The sequence below is a fragment of the Aythya marila genome (assembly GCF_965140915.1).
Source record: "Aythya marila genome assembly, chromosome: 19".
Lineage (NCBI taxonomy): Eukaryota > Metazoa > Chordata > Aves > Anseriformes > Anatidae > Aythya > Aythya marila.
The window spans coordinates 8,675,008-8,698,013 of record NC_139060.1 but is presented as its reverse complement, the minus strand read 5'-3'; the positions used below and the strand labels follow the sequence as shown (position 1 = coordinate 8,698,013).

The 23,006-nt window shown below is 46.6% G+C and overlaps 1 protein-coding gene across 3 annotated transcripts in view; it reads right to left on the bottom strand.

Moving 5' to 3' along the window:
• Positions 1-17,045, bottom strand: part of DNM1 (dynamin 1) — a 67,327-nt gene extending 50,282 nt beyond the window's left edge. For 2 of the 3 annotated variants that reach the window (XM_082775781.1, XM_082775780.1), the window contains exon 1: positions 16,760-17,045. In XM_082775781.1, the coding sequence (XP_082631907.1) occupies positions 16,760-16,920 (161 nt within the window). In that variant the 5' untranslated portion in view covers positions 16,921-17,045. The remainder of the gene's footprint in view (positions 1-16,759) is intronic. The other variant, XM_082775779.1, reaches the window with a different exon arrangement.
• Between the last annotated feature and the right edge of the window lie 5,961 nt (positions 17,046-23,006).

Below are 23,006 nucleotides of genomic sequence, written 5' to 3'. Positions count from 1 at the left end.
GTTCCAACTGTTTTTTGTCTACCCCTTGTCTTTCACCCTTCCTTCATGATCACCGTGTGATCTTGGACACCAGTCCTACAGGCTCAATCCCACGGTAAGTCTCATTCTTAAGTAGCCACATCCTTTCCAGCAAGGTTATTACTTGCCAACTCAGAAATTTAAGTGAGGTGATGCATTATCTGTCAGTCTCCGCAGCACCACCACAAGTCTAGTTTTGACCCATAGTGAAAGACAGCAAGTCCATAAGCAGTTGGTAGAATATTTCCCAATAGTGTAACCAGTACTGGTCACACAATGGATGCATATAGAAATAGAGATCTATTGTAATTACATCCATTCCATCATACTGGCAGTGTTACTGTACACAGTGATTCATTATTCACAGTGACAATTGCGAAATCAAGACAGGCAATACTTCGTGTGCCTTCATAGCATACATGCTAGCAGAAACAAAAGAGAAGGCTTTCCACTGCCTTGTACCTTGAGTTCCTATTTACAGTCGTGCAAAGGGAGGTTAGCACTATTGTGCTGGCTTACTGCCCTTACAGTTGCTTTACATAATGCTGGCTCTCAAGCAGCATCTCCAACACCTAGCCACTTCTCCCCAGCACTGCACAGCTCTCCAACCCAGCAGCAGGAAGGGCCTAGCAGAGTCAGAGGGGGATAGATAATTAAATAGACAATGACTTCTGAAATTCACAACTTCTCCTAACCCCCATCAGCCTTGAGTTCTGCTCCTCCACACGGTATTGCAGCTGACACCAGTATATGCCCCCAGCAAATGAGAGGTGCTATCTGAGAAGCCTTTATTAAGGTTTTCTGCAGAGACTGAGGCACTGTGCTCTTCAAATGCTAAAGGGTAACAGCTAGGTTAATTTACTGTAGGAAAAAAATACGTGTAGAAATAGGGTATAACATCTTCACACAGCATTCTGCTCCAGAAATGATTCTCACTGTGAGAATCATGGTACTGCATTGCTTCCTCTGCCCCTTTCACCTCTGACCAGGCTGTGCGGTGTTTCTGGACCTCTGGTATCTTTATCCCATGCTATACTCTCCCTTTGTTCTAAATAAGGAAAAGGTAGTGTTTTCAGAGAGTTTACACAACGTAAAGTCACATGAGAAACCTACATATAATGCAAAAGGCGATATTTTGAAAAAAAAAAAAAAAAAAGTGACCTCACGTCACAGACTTGGCCAAAGAGACAAATCCTGTCAGGAGACTGTCCCCTCCAAGAGAATCCCCCTTGATAGAAAATTGTATGGCTGGCTGTTTAAAACCTTGCATACAGTAGGCTTAGAGTCAAATCCGTGTCCTCATGAACAAACATAATGGTGAGTTTTGTTTCACTGACACTGGGGACTAAATGTGCCACAGAAAGCCAGCAGCTAACTGGGCTCCCACCTCAGCCACAGGGTTTGTCCCCTCACGGGAGGCAACACAGCGGCCTAGCCACTGATTTAGGTTACAGAGGTGAAGGTCTCCACTACTGCCCCATGTCACCTCCTTGAGTGAAACCATTCTTGGAGCATAGATCTTCTCTTCCCTACAGAAGAAAGGCTCCATTACTGAAATGCGTTGTCGTATTTATGTGCTCTTGGAGGTCTCTGGGAGGTCCCATGTGCCTCGAGGACCAGGAATGTCAGTTAAAGTGAGTTTCCTCACTCACAACACATTTGTTGAGCCAAATGTGGGCTACGGGGGCTCACACAAACAGATGGGGGGCAGACCCTGAAGTGTTTCTTTACATCCCTGGTGTTTCAGCCCCAATGGCTGGATTCAGACCTCAGCCTGCAGCACCTTTGTGCACACCACTGCCACAGCAAAAAGAAAAGGACACAATTTTCACAATAACATTTGCTTAGAAGCAGCTCTCTCCCTTACCCTCTGCCAGAGGGCACTAAGTTGTTTCTCTGGCTTATCTCTGACTGCACAGGCCAGCTCCCCGGAGTCACTGCACTTACTGCCTTCTTTATTCACCCTTTCCACACCTCCCTCCTTTGCATTTCACTCAGCCTCTCCTGCACATGACTCCCTGCAGGTCTCTGAAAGCAGCAGGATAAGATAAAGGTTTTTTCTGCTGTTTATTTTGGTTTGAATCCCTTGGGCTGGTTTTTCTGTTTCACACTCCACTAGCTTCAGGGTACATCAACATTTGGAAGAGAGCTGTGTGTACTATGCCAAGTCACGGCTGCACCAGAGCCTCTGCACACCAGTCAGACTCGTGGGGAACTTCAGAGCTTCACGGCTGTGCTGCTTCCACAGGGCAGGAGGTACACGAGGAGGTGAGGAATATTCTTATGCTTTAGGTGGTCCACTTTCATCTGATGGCCTGTGAACCCACAGAGAGAAGTGGCACAGCCTAGAGACTGCCCCACAAATTTCTGCTGCTACATCTCTGAAGAAATTCCAAGAAGTCCACATACCCTAGGTCAACAGCAGGATCTGGCCTGGTTTTCCAGGTGCACCATGTATTTTTTAGTTGACCTGAAATCAAGGGTAGAGAGATGTTGCTGCATTCTTCTGATGCATCTGCATATCAAACTCAAAACCAAGGGTGAATGCATTCAGTCAGCTCGCTGGCTGTGCTACAAAGCATGACGCAAGGATTTCTCACTCAGAGCTGCACTCCAGCCATAACTCAGTTTACATATTACGTATACTGAAGTCCTCACGTACAGTGAGGGGAGGCAGATGCTGAGCAAACAATTCCTCTGCATTTGAAGATTATACAACCCTGCACCCTATTTGTGTAGAAATAACAAAATGGAATTCCTCGGGAGGAAGCCCACAGCCTGAATGCACTCAGGAATTACCATTCTGCCAGTTTTACATGGCCTGTGCTTTCTTCCTACCCAGAAAGGTAAGCTTTCTCTCTCAGTCATTGCCAGGAACAAGTACCTTTAGATTCAAGTTATCACCTGAAGCCCCCATCTGTAAGATTTCAGCTTCTCCCAGTCCTTGGGGACACCGCAGATAGCTCCCAGCTCCTGCTAGAAATGCACACCTACAAGAAGGTACGCTGAAGTGTGAGCACAATTCATCACCTTCATCATCCTAATTGGAAAAATCTGCACTATACAGTCACAGATGCTGTGCTGTAGTACTACAGGCTTCCTTTCCAACTGTTAGAGACCAAGGTCAATCCTCTGTTTCCAAGTGCCACGGCGGGCTGTGACCTGGGGAATCCTGGCACGCAACCTGGTGCTGTCCCTGCAGGGGAAGCCCACGGTGGGAGCGGATTGGATCCACGTGCTTCTCTCCCTGCTTGTGATCAGGGACTAGATAGATAATCCCTTCATGGGCTGCTGCTCTACAATTGCAGTGCAGCAGCCAATCCAATCTGAGAGCCAGAACCAGGCCCAGGGGGATAATTCCCCTCCTACTTCCCTCCAACATGGTGAAATCTACTTGTTCCTATGGAAACAAATCAGTTTCGTGTCCACACAGTTCCCGACTCCCTCACTGCTGTGCATCAGCCCCAAGCTGCTGAGGCTGACAGATTTAAAGCAAGTGTCTGCAGCTTTAGGTCAAGAGTTTGCAGGAGGAACAAGAGGTATTCCTGGCGCACAAACCCCACCACCTCACCCGAGATGTCATTTGCTTCAGTTCATCTCTGCCGTGAGAGAATTAATCAGGAACATCCTTCCCCTCCTCCATTTCGAGGGCTGACTTATCTGCCAGATCCCTCCCTGCTATCATCCTGCAGATGGGTTAGCCCAGAACATGTGAGGACATAAAACACAGATGGGAGAGGAAAACAGGGCACTTCAACACCTCGAGTGCACTTGTGAGCCAATTTCCCCCTTTGTATTTTTGCAGGTAGCAACCGTAAAAGGATTCTGTTGTTTGGAGCTCTGCATTTCACCAAGGAAGATTATTTAGAGAGTGGTACAGCCTACGGTGCAAAGCCTGGTCTCAAAAAGTCACTGCCCATTATAGCAAATGCCGCATTGACTCCAGGCTGCAGCACTGGGGAAGGGAAGAGCCTTGAGAGGCTGGAGAACTGCAGCAGTGCTGCGTGCAGCTTCCTCCGGGATCTTCTGGGTGACAGAACCAAGTCCTGCATCTTGCTTGCCACCTTGGGATATTTGAGGTAAAGAACAACACAGCACTGATTCTACATGACAATATCAGGAACTCAAGGGAAAAAGCAGCCCAGTACATCCTAAGTGGATGTGGCAGCAAAGATTGCACATTCATGGAAAACGCAGCTTCGATTTCAAGGGTAACAATCCCAGGAGAACGAAAACAAGGCTGATTTCACCTTCGGGGCTCTGAATTTTCAATTCATTCATGAACAAACAAACCCACCTAACAGTAGATCTGGGCAGCGATACCAGGATTCAGGGGAATAGCAACCACAACACTGGTGAGGTCCAGAGGCCTCCACAGCCACAGTTATAGGAAATACAGCATGAACAGGTCACTCTCCACCCCAGAAGCTGTAAAACAGACCTCTGCCTGCCTTGCTGATTTTTCACCACCACCACACAGAAGCAAGTTTGCCTTTTGCTCTCACTGAGGCATATATACACTGGCCAAAAAAAAGAGACACAGACAGTACCAGGCATCATCAACAACCTAGCAAGTCCAATTAGCCCAGTCCCAATTGCAGTAGTAAAGAAATCCAGTTTTTATATCCACAGAGGTAAAGCCATGACCCAGCATCTTTGCTGGTATCCTCAGGCTGCACTGATCTGTCATAATTCTGCAGTAACACCGCTCTGCTTTGGCACAAACAAACCTACTGACAAATCCTGGCTTTGCCATAACACAACAGTTGCAGCCCTGAAAAACATGACCCACACAGCACCTGCAACTGGAGCAGGGAGGAAACAAAAGGACAAGCTGTACAATAAAACTCTGGGGCAGGAATGAGTAACTGATGGGAAAGCAGAGCCACAAAAACACGGTAGGATTAATGCACGCTAAGACTGACAAGCAACACGCTGACCCTGCGATTTCCCCACCACCAGTGGGGAAATACCATCTGTCCTACCTCTCCAGAGACAGGCTGCAGCTGAGTCTAGACTAAAAGCTGCCCTGCAGCAAAGGCTGTCTTGTGCTGGGGGACACCAACAGACCACGTAGCAGTAACCAATATTGCAGCTGTTCATCACATGGAGGCTCCAGAAATCAAGGGGCTTATCCCCTTTTTGCCCTCCTCTCCAGAGAGGGAAACCCAGTAAAATGGTAGGTTCAAGGACACCAAAGACTCACGGTGTCACCTTGGGTTTCTTGTTAAGATTGCCACCTTTGGAGTCCTGGGGTTTGCTGCAAGGAGAACAGAGATGCTCAACGCACTGCAGTATGACACGTCCTCCTCCCCCAGGCAGCAGCATGTGCCAGGGAAGGAGACAGTCTCCAAGAGGCAGAATGTCACAGAGGGTACAGGGAACTGAAAGGGTTCACTAGAAAAAGCAGAATGGTTTTGGTGAGCCCACTGATAACCCAAACGGAAGCTGTGTGAGGAAAAAGGGTGGTATCTCGAACTGTGATGTGCTATCAGTGGCCAGACACAAGTGGTTGGTTTATAAAATTGAATCTACGTAGCCTGGGAATTCATCTTGCAGAGGTAAGAGGCAGAGCACGCTGTGGGCAGTGAGGCTGGCCAGCTCCCTACTAACAGGCCAGGCAGGCAGGAGTTCCTCAGGGTAACTGCGTCATTCGGCACCCAGGCCAAGCTGCCCGAGGTGCAGGGCTGTCCTGCAGAGGGGATTTAAGATGCCAATTTACATCTCTGCTCTGTCTGGGGAAGCACGCAGGAACAGCGCCAAGCTCCTTGCTATGCGCTGCACCTCTGCAGTTTCAGATATAATTAGGATCACCCTGACGAGAAACGTGGTGCAGAGGGACTGCTCCTTAAGCCCTTGAAGGAGAACAAGCATACGGATTGCTAGCACCTCTAGAGCAGAGGCATTAAACTCTACTTTAAACTCTAATTACCACTGAAGGCATCTCCATCGCCAGGCTACACCGGAGATGGATCAGCAGCCCCAGAAGAGGGAAGCCATCCCCTTTCTGGCTGGCTTCACCAGGAGGATGCATTCACCAGAGCCTTTCTGTCCAGCTGGTGGGGCAGCACTCCTCATGGCCCAGGGAGTATCTTTCCTCTGGGCAGCTTTAGGGGGTGACCTCTAAAGGAGCCCATACCTTCACGAAAAACTTTGAGAGCTTAAATTCAAGAAGCAGTAGAAGGTCAAAATTGGTGTTGCATGTTACCAGGCACTCTGATTCTAAAGTGGAAATGTGGTGTGACGACCAGGACAAACAGACCAGAGTCCTCTGGTCTTCCATTCCTTTCTCCATTTTCCACGAAGTGTTTACCTGAACCCCTTCCCCTGATATCTTCCCCTCACCCCTTCAAACCAACACACTGATTACTAACACCATTTGCTTTTGCTTGTCCAGTTCAAGGTCAAAGGTATTCAAACAGAAGATAGCAAAATACCATGGTAATGCAGGTCTTCGCTTGTTCTTTTGCTCTAAGCATTCTTTAAATATCATTCTTTCAGTTTCCTGAATGAGTTTTTATAGACAAATAACCTCTTTTCTCTAAAAGGAGTCCGGAGCGCCAGGTATTTTACAGCCCTGGCATAACAAATACATCATGTACAAACAGGCACACACGAACCTGAACATCAAACCAAAGCAGCAGAGCCCCAACAGAAGAAATATGTTGCAGGGGTCCCATCCGAGAGGTGTGCTGATGCAAAGAGGTGCCCCAAGTGCCAGCACCGGGGCTGCAGCATCGTCTCTGAAGCATGACACGTGCCGTGCACCGATCCCTGGAGGATGTTCTGCATTTTGGTGTGTACCAATCCCCCCTTTGCCTCCAGCTATAACCCTGCTGCAACAGATCTCCTCTCAAAGCCATCACCATGCTCAGGCAATTCCCAGCTATTCATAGAGAAGCTTCTATTAAAAGTAAAAGCACAATCAGCTTAAGAAATATCCAGAGATTACTCAAGAGATCACAGCAGCCAGAGAGAGGAAAACCTAACATATATTAGAAACAGTGGGCCCCCTCCCCACTCAGAGGGGTAGACATTCAGAGTGAGTCAAAGCAAGATAGTGGAGACAAAAATTAGCATAAAAACTGTCCAAGTTCGAGCTTTGCCTTCTACTGGCTTAATTCTGAACTAAAAGGTCACCAGGTGTATTCCCCTGCTGACAGGGAGCCGTTCCTGTGCCGGCAGGCAGGTGGCAAATGGACAGTTATTATCATTACAAGCCTCCGTTCATAGAAGTTTGTAATTACCCAGATGAGGAAGAGCTCTCAGAGCTGAAATGGCCTGCTAATTTGTTCTCAGAGCCCCGAGCCAGATCCTTCAGAATTTACTCTGCCTTTACACATGTAGGAGTAAGAGGAATGCAAAGAAGAGGAGCTGAGCAGAGACTTGTTCAAAGGCTTTTGCCTTTAGGTATCTCCTCCTTGTGCTAAGAAATTCAGCGTAGTCTCCCCCAGCCCTGGATCTTCTATCTCAAAAAAAAAAGAGAGGTTTCTCCTAATGCTCTCCAGGGTAAGTTTGCTCTGCTGTAAAAATGCCTGCAGATGTTGAGAATCAACTACTCAGCATCTCTGTAGGCTTCTGCCTTGCGATGCTTTCGGAAAGGGTTTAAATGCAGCTGAAAAACTGCTCTGAAATATGGCCGCAGCTTATGCTCAGCCTTCATACAGCATTACAGCAACACTGCCTGGCTCTTGCTCTTCAGCCAAAACCTACTGCAGTGTCAGTTTAAAGTCTGCCGTGTCCTTTCTCAGGCATCCCAGTGCAGTGCTGGCCATTTTTACATCAAAACTGCTTCACATACAGAAAGCGAGTCCTAGCATAGTAAGGATCCCCACAATTCTCCTCTTTGGTATGGAAGCATTAACTCTTCACCCTTCCACACAGCTGCAAAAACACAACCTAGAGCCATAAGAAACAGGAAAGGGAGTGTTAAAGGGGACCATCGAGGCAATAAATTATTAAAATAGTATTTTCACCCCCAGAGACTTGAGTTAAATTCCTGTTTCAGTCACAAGTAAGGAACTGGGTTTATTCCAAGCTTCATTTTGTATAATTTTTTGTTCATTATGGCTGCAGTACAAGTATTTTAACAGAGCTTATAGTATGGGGACATAAGCCCCAATTTTTAGAAAGGGAAGGCCAACATTTTACAGTGCAGGCCTTACAGAAGCACTGGAATTCTTTATGCTTCTCCTGGAACACTTTAAAGCAGTAACCTTTAAAGACAGCTACCCCCAAGCATCCCTGTTAGGAACGGATGTTTTCAATACAAAAATCTGCATTGCTCTCCTGTTAGCCTAACTGCTGCGTCCAGGCCTCTGAGGAAAACCACACAAGTCACAAGATTTGCAGAAAAGTGGCAGAAGTTGGCAAGTTTGCTTGCAGTCAGCAAGACAGTTGGAGGAGCTTGCATAACGCCTGCTTCCAACAGGCCTCCCAAAGCGTGGTGTGCCAAACTGCAAGAAGAGACCGAGCAGGCTCCGAAACACCACCTCGCTTCCATTTGGTCCTGGCTGCTTCTACCAGGGCTGGGAGAGCATCGAACACTGCAGAGATCTGAGACGCTGTTAGATTTCAGGCTCAGGGCTCCTTCTTCCTGTATCGTGTCTCGAAGGGAAGAAAAGCAGTTATCTGTTATAGTCAAGACCAGCCCGGGGGCTGTGACAAGCCTGAAGGTCATGCAGGAAACAACCCTCAGCAACTTAATTGTTGCTTTTCTCCATCTATACAAGAGCCTAAGGAAATTGCTGGGCTGCCTTAGATTTGATTTTTGATAAAAAGCACTCACTAACAGGACTTTGACAACAAAGTTCGGACACAAGTACAAAGTATAAATGAGTCACCTGGCATAATTGCTTAATTATCTAACACGAAGTTGTGCTCTGGGCTGCCAGTCACGATGTTTCGATGCACGCTCTCACCCGCTCCTCGGTAAGCACCGAAGTGTTGTCTCAGCCCTCTCTTCACAGCCACCCCAGTATTTATAGCAGCTAGTCCTGAGTAAGACACCCAATTTTCACGACTAAACTCCATCGGGTCACACAAAGTAAGCATGATCCATGCTTTAGAAGGATCATAAATAAACATAAATAAAGACAAACAGCATTTTGGAGCTTTTCGGAATGTGGCTTGCTTGCAGACTAACCTGCTAGAGGTCCAAGCAGCCACCTGTGAGCTTCAACACACCAGGCACAAAGCCCTGGGCTCATTCCTCTCCAAAGCCCGTGCTCAGTACCCATCCCTGCCCTACCCAGCCAGGCTGCTGGGTTCGATTCAGGTCAGATTACACAAAAGGAGCTAAGGTCCATGTTGCAGCAGGTGTGCAAACAGAGCCCCAAGAAGTTCCCAGCCTACACAGCTCTCTCCATGCATCTCAGTCTACACTCAAAAATTCGAGTGCTACCACCCCATCTAACACAGCCTCTTGTTCCCCAGCGCTTTCCAAGAAATCCCCAGCTCCTCACACCCAGGGAGTGGTCTCTGCCAGCAGCACCAGTCCCAGTTTCCCAGATCTAAGCAACCTGTGATGTTCAATACCAGTTGGCAAGCGAGGCTGCAGGAGCAGCTAAGGCCCCTGGCACAGCAGCGCTGTACGGACAGCAGGTCCTCCACAGGGCTCAGGCAGGTATCGCCGCATCGCCCCTGTACAGCTTCCATTTATTCTTAATAAAAATAGCTCTTTATTTCTTCTGGTTGACCTTTTCTAGTGTCATTTCAAGCATCTGTTAACGATAAGCGTACGTGACATGGCAGAGACCGACAGCCTCACCTTTCTGCAGGAAGGTGCAGTAAGTGAACCCCACGAGAACCTCGGCTCAGAGCTGAGAGCAGGACCCTGACCCCACAGCCAGCCAGGCCTGCCCGTCAGACAGCACACCTTGAGCTTCTCTGCTCAGTCAGGGTGTGCAAAACCAGGGCTGAAATTGGGAAAAATTCAGTTCAGGTGCAGTGAGAAACGAGCCCAGCAGTGGGCTATTTCCCCACCATGCATGACAGGATTTTTTTTTTGGCATATTTAGTTTTAGCTCTCCTCCCAGCCAGCAGTGCTCTGACTCATCCAGTTACACATTTGAGAGTCCAAGAAGGAAAGTATTACACCCAAAGGTTTTTTTTTAGTGGCATATTAAGAAAAAAGGGTTGCTGTTCTTACTGCCAGTAAGTTCCTTTTCACAGATGCTGCCACCTCAAAACCAGTTTTGCACTGGGCATATAGGCCGATCACGACGTGCTTCTAGGTGACCGCCTGCCACCCTTCAGTCAGATTTCTGGTTTTGCCACTCAGATGCATTGCTGAAAACAAAAATCTGAGTATTGGCTCACACGGGTGGAGCACTCACGGGTTTGCATCTAACAAACTTGCTGCTCAATAACAAGTTTCATGCCTGCAGCTAATAAACAACAAGAGCTACGTTTCCTTGATTAACTTAAACTAAATTGTCAACAACTTCTGTTTCCCCTCAAAAAGGGTTTTCATAAAAGTGTTATGAAATCCTCCCTCCAGAATTTTTACTCACTCTTGGACTGCCAGGCTCAAACTTGAAGTCCAAAGCAGGGATGTTTGGGAATTCACCCGATCAGGAAGGGGACCAGCTTCCTGCCTTAGAATAACATTTTCAGAGGCTGCCTCAGACATGAGGCGCCTCAGACAGACTCCCACACCTTCTATTTCAGCCTGGCGGAGTTCTGCCTACTCACGGCATCTGGGGAAGGTAGATTCAAGGACTTCACGTGGCATCCCCAGCTAGGTATTGAACTATGGCTTCTGAAAACAATCAGGAGTCTTTAAAAATAGAAGCTTGTCTTCGCAGTATTTGGGGTTGTCTTTTTTTTTTTTTTTTAAAGAAAAAAAAGTGTGAAAAGTTCAAGCATGTCGAGTTTTGAAGAAGAATAACAGCTTTAGCATATAGGAATGCTTTTGGGAGCTTCTGCCTTCATTCACCCCCTGGTTTTGCAGACCCTTATCAGCCCTGTGCCGCAGCATGCTGTTTATAGAGCAAGTACAAGAACACCTCTTACCTGTTTCAAGGCACAGTAAGGACTAATTATGCTCAGGATGCCACAAGATCCCCAACATGAAGGTTATCATGGTAACAAGGAAAAGCCCACTCTAGCAGAGAAGGCATCCTCCCAGCCTGCTGGCTCCCAGGTGACGAACGCCAGCCGCGATAAGGCGACCTGTCACTTTCACACACCAGCAGGTCCACACAAGTCCCACCTCGCACGATACCGAGCATCACCTCCCAGCTCAGCAGCACAGCTGGCTTTCTTTCCCTGCGCAAATTCTGGCATGACCCAAGACGTGCCATAAGGAGCTCTTTCCCTACTGAATCTAAGGCTTGTGGCGGTTACCAGAAGCGTGAGATCATCACTAAAGAGTTAAGCTGAAGAATACGGTCAGACAGCAAGATCTGCAGAGAACATCTAGCTGCTGCAGGAAGCAGAAAATATATCAGCCTTGTGTTCGCTTGAGCCAACCCCTGTAAGATTAACACAATAGTCAGAGGATAAACACAAGCAGACACGGCTGCACCTACAAACACAGATTCACGCATTTTATTTTTCTTCCTACAGCCACTCATGTTATGTTTAAACTTAATTACCCATGCCCTTCTAATTATCCTCCCCCACAAGTGTTTGCTAGGAGCTATATAGATTTTTCTTACGTTAAAATAATTTATCTTGTGGTTTATTGAAAGACTACTCATTTCCTCCACTGTTCCACACCTTTTTTTTCCTTCCCCAATTAATCCAGGATGAAGAGAGGTATTTTCTTCACTATAGACCAAAGGCTTGCTGCCATTCAAAGGATTATTATTTGGCCACAATACACGTCCCTAAACAGCAGAGCCCTACTCCTAGCTCTTGGATCATCCTCTACAACCCCAAATAAAAATCCAGACAATGCTTGGGAAATGATTTAACTTGCAAATACATAACAGCATTTGGCCAGCTCATAGATGTATTTATAATTAGAGACCCTTAATTGTTGGGTGAGTCTCTCTACCAGCACTCTGAGCATGTAAGCGTATCTCAAAGCAGAACAGAAAAAAGAAAAACCAAAACAAACATTTAAGGGCCCATTTTGTGGCTAGAGGAGATTAAGTCAGTGAGTGCATCTTCTTGGTTAAATTATCTGCTGCTAAAGTACTGCACTGATGCTCAGCAATACCCAGTACAGCAGACAGCCTTGATCTATATGCAACATAGCTATGATTTTTAGATTTAATCCCTCAGTCCCCTTAGACAACCTTCAAGCTAACAAAGCAAGTACTGCAGAAGACTGAGCAAATTAAAAGCTTGAGGATTATTGACAAAACTCGTTTCCTGCAGTACCTGGACTGGCCAGGTATCTGCATCTCTGTAGGCATCCCCGTAGGATCTTTCACTTCTGGGTAGTTGTTAAATGCTGCTGTTGACCTCTGAAGGTATTTTGTTCAAGAAGCTTCCCACAGCAAAGCCAAGTACATGTTATCAAAGAATGAATGCCCTCATCATATCGTCTGAGTGGAAGTATTTCTCTACATGGCTGAGGAAGGTTGAAACATGAAGATACTAAGCTATTCCTCAAAATTAAACCAGAAGCCAAGCTAAAGTCTGTGGCTTCATGGTCTAGCTTTGTATTTTCAGTATGTGACACAGCAAAACAAAGACAGTCGTAGCACATTGCCTTGCCCTGTCTTGTTTTGTCAAAGCAGCCACTGTAGCACAAGTACCAGCCTTTATCTTTAGGTATTTATCCTTACTACTGCCACAGACATTGCAGTGCTGCATTTCCCCTGCTCTTTTACCCATGTTAGTGCATATTACAGAAGACCTTTTTATTGTTGAAATCTGTTTGCTAGGAGAGATGGGGCTAGCTCAACACAACTGAGTTTTACGCCCATACCTGCCTCCAGTTTCCTTCTAGGCAATTTACAAACATCAGCTAATTCAGCATGCACCATCAGAGCCTGGCGACAGCCTGCTAAGCGTATCTATTTGGTTTGGAATATAAAAGTTCAGAAGAGAGGGGGATGCTTTTGAGGCTAGTGCTCAAGTCTGGGATCAAATAAACACCAATTCAGTTCCTGCAGCTTTGGCACGGCTTAGCTCCCTTGATCAGAAGCACGATGGTTTCACCTCCATTCAAGTCCTTCCACCTACTGTTCCCAGCTCTTAGTCATCCCCTTCTCAGCAGCCCCCTTAGGCCATCTGTTCTCCAGAAGTCAGAGGTGCCTTGTTTTCTCCATGAAGAGCAACGCAGCTGTCCTAACGGGGCTGAGCAGCACGCCGCCTTGGATCAGCCAACGAGAACACAAGGCACAGACATTCATGCAGCCATCTGAACACAGTCCAGCGCTTTCAGTTCGTCCCGTTTGTAAAGCACAGATAACAGTAATACTTCCACAAATCCAAAGATTTATGTAACAGTGGTTTGACATCTCAGGGTTTTAAAAAGGCTCCTGGTCATGATTTATTTTCACACAGCAAAATAGGAGTAGCATGAACATGGACGATTTTACAAACAGCTCTGTGGGCTGTCTTGTATTTCCCCCCTTCTCAGTCCTTTTGTCTCAAATCATACAAGCAAATATGACTAGTTCTTTTTTAATTAGACTGATTTTGCTGGTACTAGTACGAGCTTTAAGACCATCTAACGTAAGAAAGGTGGCAGCAGGGAGGTAGCAACACTGTAAGCGTGGACTAAATGACCCCCTGAGGTCCCTTCCAAGCCGAATTAGCCCATGAGCCTATAACCACAGCAGCAGGAAATGCCTAGAGCTGACCAGATTAACCTTCCTTCCAGTTCTGAGGCCCAGGATAAACCAGTCTATGAAGAGATGTGTCACCTGTCTGGTTTCAATACAGCTTCTCTTGTCTCTTCAGTGATTTTAACACCATCAGCCAGTACCCTAGTCACCATGCTGAGTCCTCGGCAGCAAAAGCACACATAGCTGCCTCATCGACATCTGGTCTTACAAATACAGGCTCTGCACTGTTGGATAATCTGTTAACAGCAGAATAAATGACACTGAAAGAGTAATTAGCAGCAACTAGGAAGCCTTTGCGTTCAGGAGGAAAAAAATATTTGTTTGGTAAGATACACAAGTAAACACTGATTGCAGTCAGCAATCCTCTGTGCTTCAAGGTTTGCAGCGTGCGTGGGACTTGGTGCTACTGCAAGATGCCAGCAGCAGCCCTCGGCTGAGCCCTGCACAGCCAAAGGCTAGGTCAGACACAGGGGATAAGCGTGCTGTCCTGCCATGTGAACATGGCTTGGTGACAATTCGGAACAAGTCCCATAGGTACGAGCAGGATGTCGGCCCTGGCAGGGCCTCCAGCCCCTCTGAAGTGCCCGCACCAAGCACATCAGTCAGTCCGACTGCATCACTGTTTGTTCTCACACAAATTTCCATCCACTCCAGCTCATCAGCACCCGCATTCACCGTGTGGTGAGCAGCTGCCACGCCACCATCCCGGGATCCAGCTGGAGCAGTGACATATGCAGTGTCCACACTGCAGCCTGTATAACTGTATTCGGTCACAGTGGGGCTACACAGTTTGCCTTATGCCTACTCAGCCAAGAAAATAGCCCCTACCACAATGACACGGAGGAGCCATGCTTCTTCTAGATACTATTTCATAGCTTCTTATCATGGGTTTCAATACCTACACAGAAAGATGAGGCAATGCACTACAGCAGGGCCCCAACATTATTTTAACAAGATTGGGTTCTGCAGCATACACGCATTCATTCTGTGGAAAGAGGGCTCATGTTACTAGTCTCTAAACTAGCCAGCTCTCGAGGGTATCAAATGGAGAAAGACTTCTTCCCTTTGACACGTTTTCCATTTCCACTCCAGTTATTTCCTCTAACTGCTTTTCTACAGGCAGCTTCACTCAGGCCCCTCAGCTCCTGCTTGGGGACCCACCAATATTTCATTTTCTAAAAGCCACAACGCCATGCACACTGCTGCAGAGACAACTGATGGTGCACAGTGAGGTCACGAGTTCTCCCAGGAATCACCCAAAAAAGGCAGAAAACAAGAAAACAATTGAACTCATTTGATCTCCAACAGGCAGACAGACTCCCCAGTTCTCAACTGGAACCAGTGGAGATGCACCAAGGATTAAGATACCCCCTTGTGTTTGCTCAGAGGGAAAGAAAGGGGCAGCATACCCCAATCCATCAGCTATCCTTCGACAATCCCTGCGCTGGCCCAACAGCCGTACATTACACATTACGCCACTGCAGCACTGACTGCACAGATCCTCCAGAAGGGATTTACAAGGTTAGGCTGCCAGCACTTAGAAAGCATGCAAACAGCCGAGCCAACAGGTGAATGTTTTGCTTACATATTCCAGGGGACTTCTTTTCCCCTTCTTAGTAAGCTATGGCACTGCAAGTCTCTCGCTTTGGTCATGGGAATCATTTTTTTCCTGGGTCTATGGATAAAAAAAGTGGATTGTGGCTGATGACCAGAGGCTCTGTAAAATGTGTTCGTGCAGTGTCCTTCCCCTGGCATGAATCCTGGGATGCCTGGGGGATATTGCATGGACTGCTGGAAGTTGGCTAGAAAGGATTCCAAGCCCTCTGGATGTATACCTGTATTTTATTATTATTATTATTTTTTTTTTTTAAAGAAATCTCACTCCAGTGGTGCTTTCTTTGAACCATATGCAATCCTGGACCTCCTCCCCAGAACACACACTGCATTCACTGCTCGAGACAGAGGTCCAAAATTCGGGGTGCTCACAGCTAAACAAGCTGTGCATACACACTGCAGACCCTGCCAGCAGCAGGAAAGCATTGCAGGCCATTCCGTACTGCACAGATTACTTCAGAGGAAAAAAAAACGGGGGGCGAGGGAACGACATCCCCGAGATGTTGTCATAAATGCAGCTTTCTGAAAAAGAAAAGCCCACGCAAGCACCTGACCAGGTATCGCAGCGCTCGCTGCTTTTCAGACAAGGCAACAGCAGCCCACACGCCGCTCGCGGCGTGAAAAAAATACCTTGATAACCAGACCTGCAATTAATTAACGAGGCCAGACACGAGCTGCGGAACAACCCCCACAGCAACCCCCTCCCCAGGTGCTGCGTGGCTCCAGGGAGCAGCAGCCGGGCTGCGGATCGCTGGGGCTGCGGAGGATGAAGGCGAAGGTCACACGAAGGGAAGGCACCGCTACGTCGCCCGCCACAAAATGGTAGCGCCACAGCAACCCGAGGGCAGGGGAAGGAGATAACCCTGGATCCCCCCCGGCCTCCCCGACACGGCACCCACCAGGGTGGGCTGCGGGGTTAGGGGGTTTGACCGGAGCAGCCCCCAGCCCCTAATTGCATCCACACATGGGGGACCCCAAACCCCACTGGGAAGTGGGGGGATGCTCCTGTCGCCTCGAGGGGCCCCCTACGGAGGAGACAACCCCCGCACACCAGAGATAAGCCCCCCAGAGAGGAGATAAGCCCCCCCACACCTCGCACCGCAGTGCCCCGGCGCTCTGCAGCGCTGCTCACACGCAGCCCCCCCCCGGCACTGCGCTGCCCGTGCACTGCACCGCACCGCCCGTGCGCCCCGAGGCGCTGCCCCCTGCAGCCCCCCCACCTCCTCCATCCCCCCGCATCCCCTCACAGCCTCTACGACCCCTTGCAAGCCCCCCACACCCTCTCTACTCCCCCCCCGCACCTCTTTTCCTCACGACCCCCCCCCACACACACACACACAGAGCCCGGGATTCCCCCCTCCGTCCCCAAACCTCACCTCCCGACGAAATTCTCCAGCACCGAGCTCTTGCCGGCGCTCTGCCCCCCCACCACGGCGATCTGCGGCAGGTCGAGGTTGGCGTTCTGCCCGATGGCGGCGAAGGCGTCCTGCAGCCGGTTGACCAGCGGGATGAGGTCCTCCATCCCGCGGTTCCCCATGGCTGCGGCGTGGCACCGGCACCCCCCCCCTCCCGAGCTCCTCACACCGCTGCTGCTTCCTCCTCCTCCTCCTCTTCCTCCTCTCGCCTTCACCGGCGGCTCAAGCCCAGCCCTCACCGCTGAGGCACCGGCACCAGCCCCAGCCCTCGCCCCGCTCGACGCTGCCCGGGCTCGGCTCGGCTCAGCCCCGCCGCGCCTGCACCGAGCCCCGAGCCGCCGCCAGGGGGCCTTAAGGGCGGCAGGAGCCGCGCCGCAGCCTGGGAGTTGTAGTTCGCTACCTCAGGGGTCCGCCCGGTGGCAGAGACCCCCCCCCCATCGGTGTCGTTCAGCCGCCCACCGTCGTTGTCCACCCTTGGCAGGCTCCCGGGCACGGCCGCAAATGTGGCGGGGAGGAGTGGAAGCAGGGCTCGGGGCTGTGTGGTGCCCTGGTGTGGTTCAGCTGGGCACCTGTGTGGGGCATCGGGTACCTGCCCGTGGGCCTGGCCGGCTCTGCCGCTATCCCTGTGTGGTTTAGTCACTGTGTGTGCACTGTGCAGTCAGTGTCCTGTCACGATTTGGTCAGTATGTGTGTATGGTTTGGTTCCTGCACCTGTATAGTTTTGTCCTGAGTACCCACGCAGGTGATAAATGTGTGCTCAGCCGCTATCTCTGGGCAGTTTGGTCACTGTATATACACCGTGCAGTCAGTGTCTTGTCACAATTTGGTCAGTACGTGCATACGCTTTGGCTCCTGCACCTCTACAGTTTGGTCTCGCAGGTGATAAAGGTGTGCAGCTGGTCAACGTGCCCTGGGGTTGGGGAAGGGGTTGTGTCAGGATGGCACTCATGGAACTACCAGAATACACAAAATACTTGATACAATTCAGCTAGAGGCTTATAAAACACTTCTGCATTTCTGCTGCTGGATCCTCATTGAAACATGGATGAAAAACATAGATTTCTGTTTACTGCTGCAAAAGAGTAGATATTGCTGATGCTCCTGTCCTTGTTTTACACAAACACAAACAAGTGATACATTTCACGCACTTAGATTTTCATTTTTAAAAAGTCACTCATCTGCAATAAAGAGAAAAACTGATTTTAGGCTTTTCAAATTATTGCTTTTTTATAAAAATGTGATGTGAGGCCATATTTGATCTGAAGCCATAGCAGGGAAAACAAGCATTCAGAAAAGAAACTGATGGCTAGCAGTGACTCAGGAGAATGCTGCATTTCAAACACCTCTCAGTTCGTGCTACCCAGTACTCTTGTTCGCAGCTTAGAGACAGCTGGGGGTGGTGGGGGAAAGGAATAACAAAAAACTGCAACAGATTTGGAGCTGTATGTTTTGTTTTAAACAGCAACTTTTTATTCGTAAGGCTTCTGAGCAAAATTTCACAGATGTCCATCAAATTTAATCTGTACAGAAATACCTACCAGGGTGAACAGAGAAAGTGGAACAGCCACGCTTGATCGTGAATTTGCCTCACTGTGTCATGGAAGATGCCCAAGGAAAATGCTTCAAGAAGATCATCAGTATGCAGGTAAGACAGCTGAAGGAAGGGAAGAGAACAGATCTGCTCCATCTGTATAGGTAACATTATTGTAGGCCATACGTGGGTTGTTTTGGGGGCTGTTGATGCTATTTTTTCCTCTCAGCAAATCTCAAGAAACAAACTTAAGAAACTCAATTGATGCTGTGGACAAATGTCTTTGAGCAGATGCTCCAAGGTATTCTGATCACTTACACTGAAGGACCCTAAAAAAAGAACATTGCTTTTCCTTCAAAAGTTGATAGCTACTCTTTGTTAGAGGTCATCACAAAAAGAGCAGCAGAGACTTAAAGAATAACGTCACCTTCTTCCCTGGGTCAGAGCTAACGTTCAGAGTACTTCACACCAAAAGGATCTTTGAAGCTTTATCTGAAGAATTATGAGAAGAAAATTGTTTTTTTCCTAGAGGTTGGCATAGCCTGAAGTTCACCCACACAGGTCCAAATTCAGTACAGAGAAAAGAGCTGCCCAACTACATCACTGCAATAATATCTCATAGTATAACAGCTGTGCTAAAAGCCTTAATGGCCCTGACCAGCTTCATCTGGTGCCTCTCCCCACACCTGTGGGCTTAGGAGCTCTATTTAAACTTTAGCCCAGAATCATGGTTGCTTGGTTTAATTATGGGGGGAGTGTTGTTTTCCAGCTCAGTCATAGTCTTTTATGCCTATAGAGCTATTGAATGCTGGTTTCAATTTGAAGGTTGGCTTCTTAGCTTGTTATTAGTTATGCCTTGTTACTATAAACCTACCTGGAAATCACTAGACCTAGTCTTAATATTGGCCTGATGGTTGGTTTCCTAACTTGCCCTTTTATGTGTCTCATCACTATGCTGTTTTCTTTAACTGGGACTCTTTGTTGAGTCTGGCTGTTGTTTTCATCTGCCCTGCTTATCTCCCTAGAGTGTTGTAGGACTGGACACTAGTGGGCAAGGCCCTTGCTATGTCACCTATGTGTTTTATCCCCTGTTTTCTGTTCCTTTGGGGAACAGACTTGTTCTTGCTGCCCCCTGGCATCAACATCTACTGCTTAGATAGTGCTCATAGGGACTTGACTTTACTCCCTAGCTCGCACCCACTCCTGTGAATCCACACCTGCTTTTAAGGCTTCCATTAAAGCAACTATATGTGACTGTAGCAACTGACATTTCTGTTAACTATAAAAACATCAAACTGCAAATACAGTGTTTCACCCCCTGCTTACTGTTCTAAGCAGTTATTTTGTTCTCAGTGAGCCCACTCCAGCCCAGAAATAATCATTCTGTATTATACCACTAGAAGCAAAATCTAAAGATTAGATTAATGCATTTGTTTTGCAAAAAGGTTTGTGGAAGAATATTGACAGCACAGTAGGTCAACAGCTGATATTTGAGACTACAGGGAAAAAAATAGGATTAATGTTGCTGGTTAAGGAGCTGCTATAGCAGAAAGACTCCAGTATGACTTCTTTGCAGGTGTTTTTCGAGTATTTTTTTCCCCCATGAAACTAACAAATGGATCTGGGAAAATATGTGGGCCTATCATCTAGAAGTCCTTCATCTAATTAACTGAGACCTCAAAGTCCATGGGAGAGATATTAGGGAGCTAATAGGGTGTTCTCCAAGTAGACGAGAAAGGAAGAAGGGAGGGAAGGGAGGAAAGTGGTAAAATTCTGTAGAAATATTGGCAAGCTTCACACATTTCTTAGCAGATCATTATTAGTGGAACACTGTAAGAGGGACAGAACATGTTAAAGTCTCCAGTTTTGCAGTTGTACTCAGAGGCAAATGAGGACACAGTACACGCCTGCAGCATTACTCCTACAAGAATTCATTAATATCATGGAGTCTACCTAAGCATTTCTGTAGCGATTGTAATCATCCAGCCCAGACAGACCCAAACAGCACTGAAAGCAGCGAGGCTTGATTTTTAAGAAGCTTTAGATACCTACACCTCCCATTGATGAAAACAAGAATTGCAGGCACTTAGAATCCCAATCCTAAAGCCTTCCATTTTCTCTCCTGCAAGAAACTGAGTTATGAGGATGTTAGTAGCAAACGGGGCTTTTGATTCTGTTATACCTCCTCTCTATGACTTAGGCAGCAGTATGTAGGAGCTATAGGAGTAAAACAACTATGTGATCATCCTTCAGGGGAAATGCTGAAGAATAGCAATGTCTGTGAAATAAAAAGGGGTTTTCCAAACTGGAGCACACAGAAAAAGCTATTTCTACCTTAGAAAAATTTATGACATCAGCAAAGAAAAATTAAGATTTTTTTTTACAGGTATAATAAGTATTTCTGGCCATACATTGATATGAATTCCTATAAATGGGCATAGGCATAATTGTATGTTTCTATGTGTTGCTATAAGCGTAAAGACAGTGGTGCATTGATTTTTGTTGCCTCATGCAAACAGAACTCCCAGTTATCATAATGAGACGTAGACACTTGAGTGATAGATTCTGTCCTTCATTCCTTGCCCTTGCAAAAATAACACATCTAGTCCTTAGAGAAAGGCAAAATCATGAAACACAATTAGTTTGATTCTCCTGGTCACCTGCAAACTGTTTGTTATAGATACAGATGTCACACAGTTTCTGTTGACTCCAGGTAGAGCTATGAAAGTTTGGAACTTTTCATGATGGTTCATGAGGTGGATGGTCCTTTGGTTGCTAAGCGGTGGTTCCTTAGGTTCCTAAGAAATGTTTAGAAATAGAGGTAATAATACACATTAAATGTTCATAAGTAGGGGTGAGAATATAAGTTATAAAAAGGGTTGGGGACAGGATTATTGCTCTGTGTATCAGTATACAGTATATTACATAGCCAATTAATAGTTAAAAAGCTTAATTAGGACTACCTTCTTAAATTGTTTCTCTATAGGCGGTTTTATAATTTGTATATTTTTTTAAAGTATTTTATAGGTACTTAAATACTACTATAGTGGCAATGATGCTATAGTAGCATCATTGGTCTGTTCAGGTATCAGTGCTCAAAGAAAAAGTTTCTCCAATGTTCCTAATGGTTAGAAAAAGCTATCTGAAAGAAGAATAGCCTTTGATTTTGTGATTTTAAAATAGTCTTTCCTTGCAGCACAGAATAGTGAAATACTTTTACCTTCTGAAACAGGAAATCTGCTGAACTGGTCTGAGAATCCCTCAAAAAGAGTATAAGACTATTGGTAAGGATTATCTTTAATGCAGCTCCCCAGGAGCCAGAATATACATAAGAAGCTGAGCATTATAGTTCATTAGAAAAAGGATCTGGACATAGATGTGAGTTTAAATGAATATTTTAAGAGTAGCAAAGCTGAGTTCTCAGCTTTCCACATACAGTGAGATAATACAAGATAGTTCCTGGAATATATTTTATCTTTTGGGACTGAAAGTCACTGGTAGAAGCAGATTAGCCATATAGTGAAATCGTGGTAAAAGTAGTATCTTAGTTTATACCTTGTGGGCCTGCCCTGCCAATCAAGAAATATTTGGAATAGGTTTCTAGAGCAATAAAATGAAGAGTGGGTGCAAATATCTCACAGATTATCTTGCTTTGAAATATTTTGTGCTATTGCTTTCACACGTGTGAATGTAGTCTTCCTACAGATAAAATAGATGTAGAAAACAGTGTAACTCCAGTAACTAATACCAGCCTTTGAGGGCAGACCTGGTGAAACCTGACATTGTTACCCATTCTTTCAATAGATAGCCCCAAAACGCAGGAGAAAAAAAAATAAAAAAATAAAAAAAAATAAAAAATTACTTTATAGCTCCATGTGCTTTTTTTTCTCCGAGGAGTTTGGGAGGTTTAGAGAGACTGAAGTGAGAACTAGAATATATCCTAGTGAAATGGATGAGTAATAACGCCCTCCTTGTGGATTTCAGAGGAAGTTGTGGGCACCAGAGTTTCTTGGTACTCTTATAGGCACTGAGAAACTGAGACTGCTATTGAAAATCTGAGTGTGCACAGCTTTACTAAAGGTTGCATAGCAAGTCTTGGAACTAAAATTAAAATGTACATCTGCACTATCCAGTTATGTTCTGTAAACTAGAAATGTCTGGTTATCTGCAGGCCCGATCTGGTCCCTGGAACAAATTCATATAGCCCAGCAAAAACTTGTCTGACTATGTAATGCAATCCAGCTCCTGAATAAAAAGCTTTCCTATGGTCTGTCCCCTTATCTGCCAAGAAATTTCATAACCCTGATCTAATTGTATAGAGGTGTAATGCAGGTTGCCTTTTAGTGATGATCCAAAAACCCATGTTAGTCGCTTTATGGAAGAGTACTTTCTGGGTCATTTTCCTGTCTTGATCTTTTGATCCTCATAATGCTGTTTGATTTACTCCCATTGTCAATGAGACAACCTGTGTGTAATCATCCCTGGCCCTAGGACACCTAGGTTTCTGTGCCTTGAAGGGATTGAGTAATAACATTGTTCTCTTTATTGTAGATCTAAGTTTTTAAGGTTCCATGTATTCACACATAATGATATGTGTTTACCACTGTATCCCAAACATTCAGCAGCAAGTTGCTTAATAGCTGAAAGGGAGGTGTTCCTCACAGGAGGGGAAAAAAA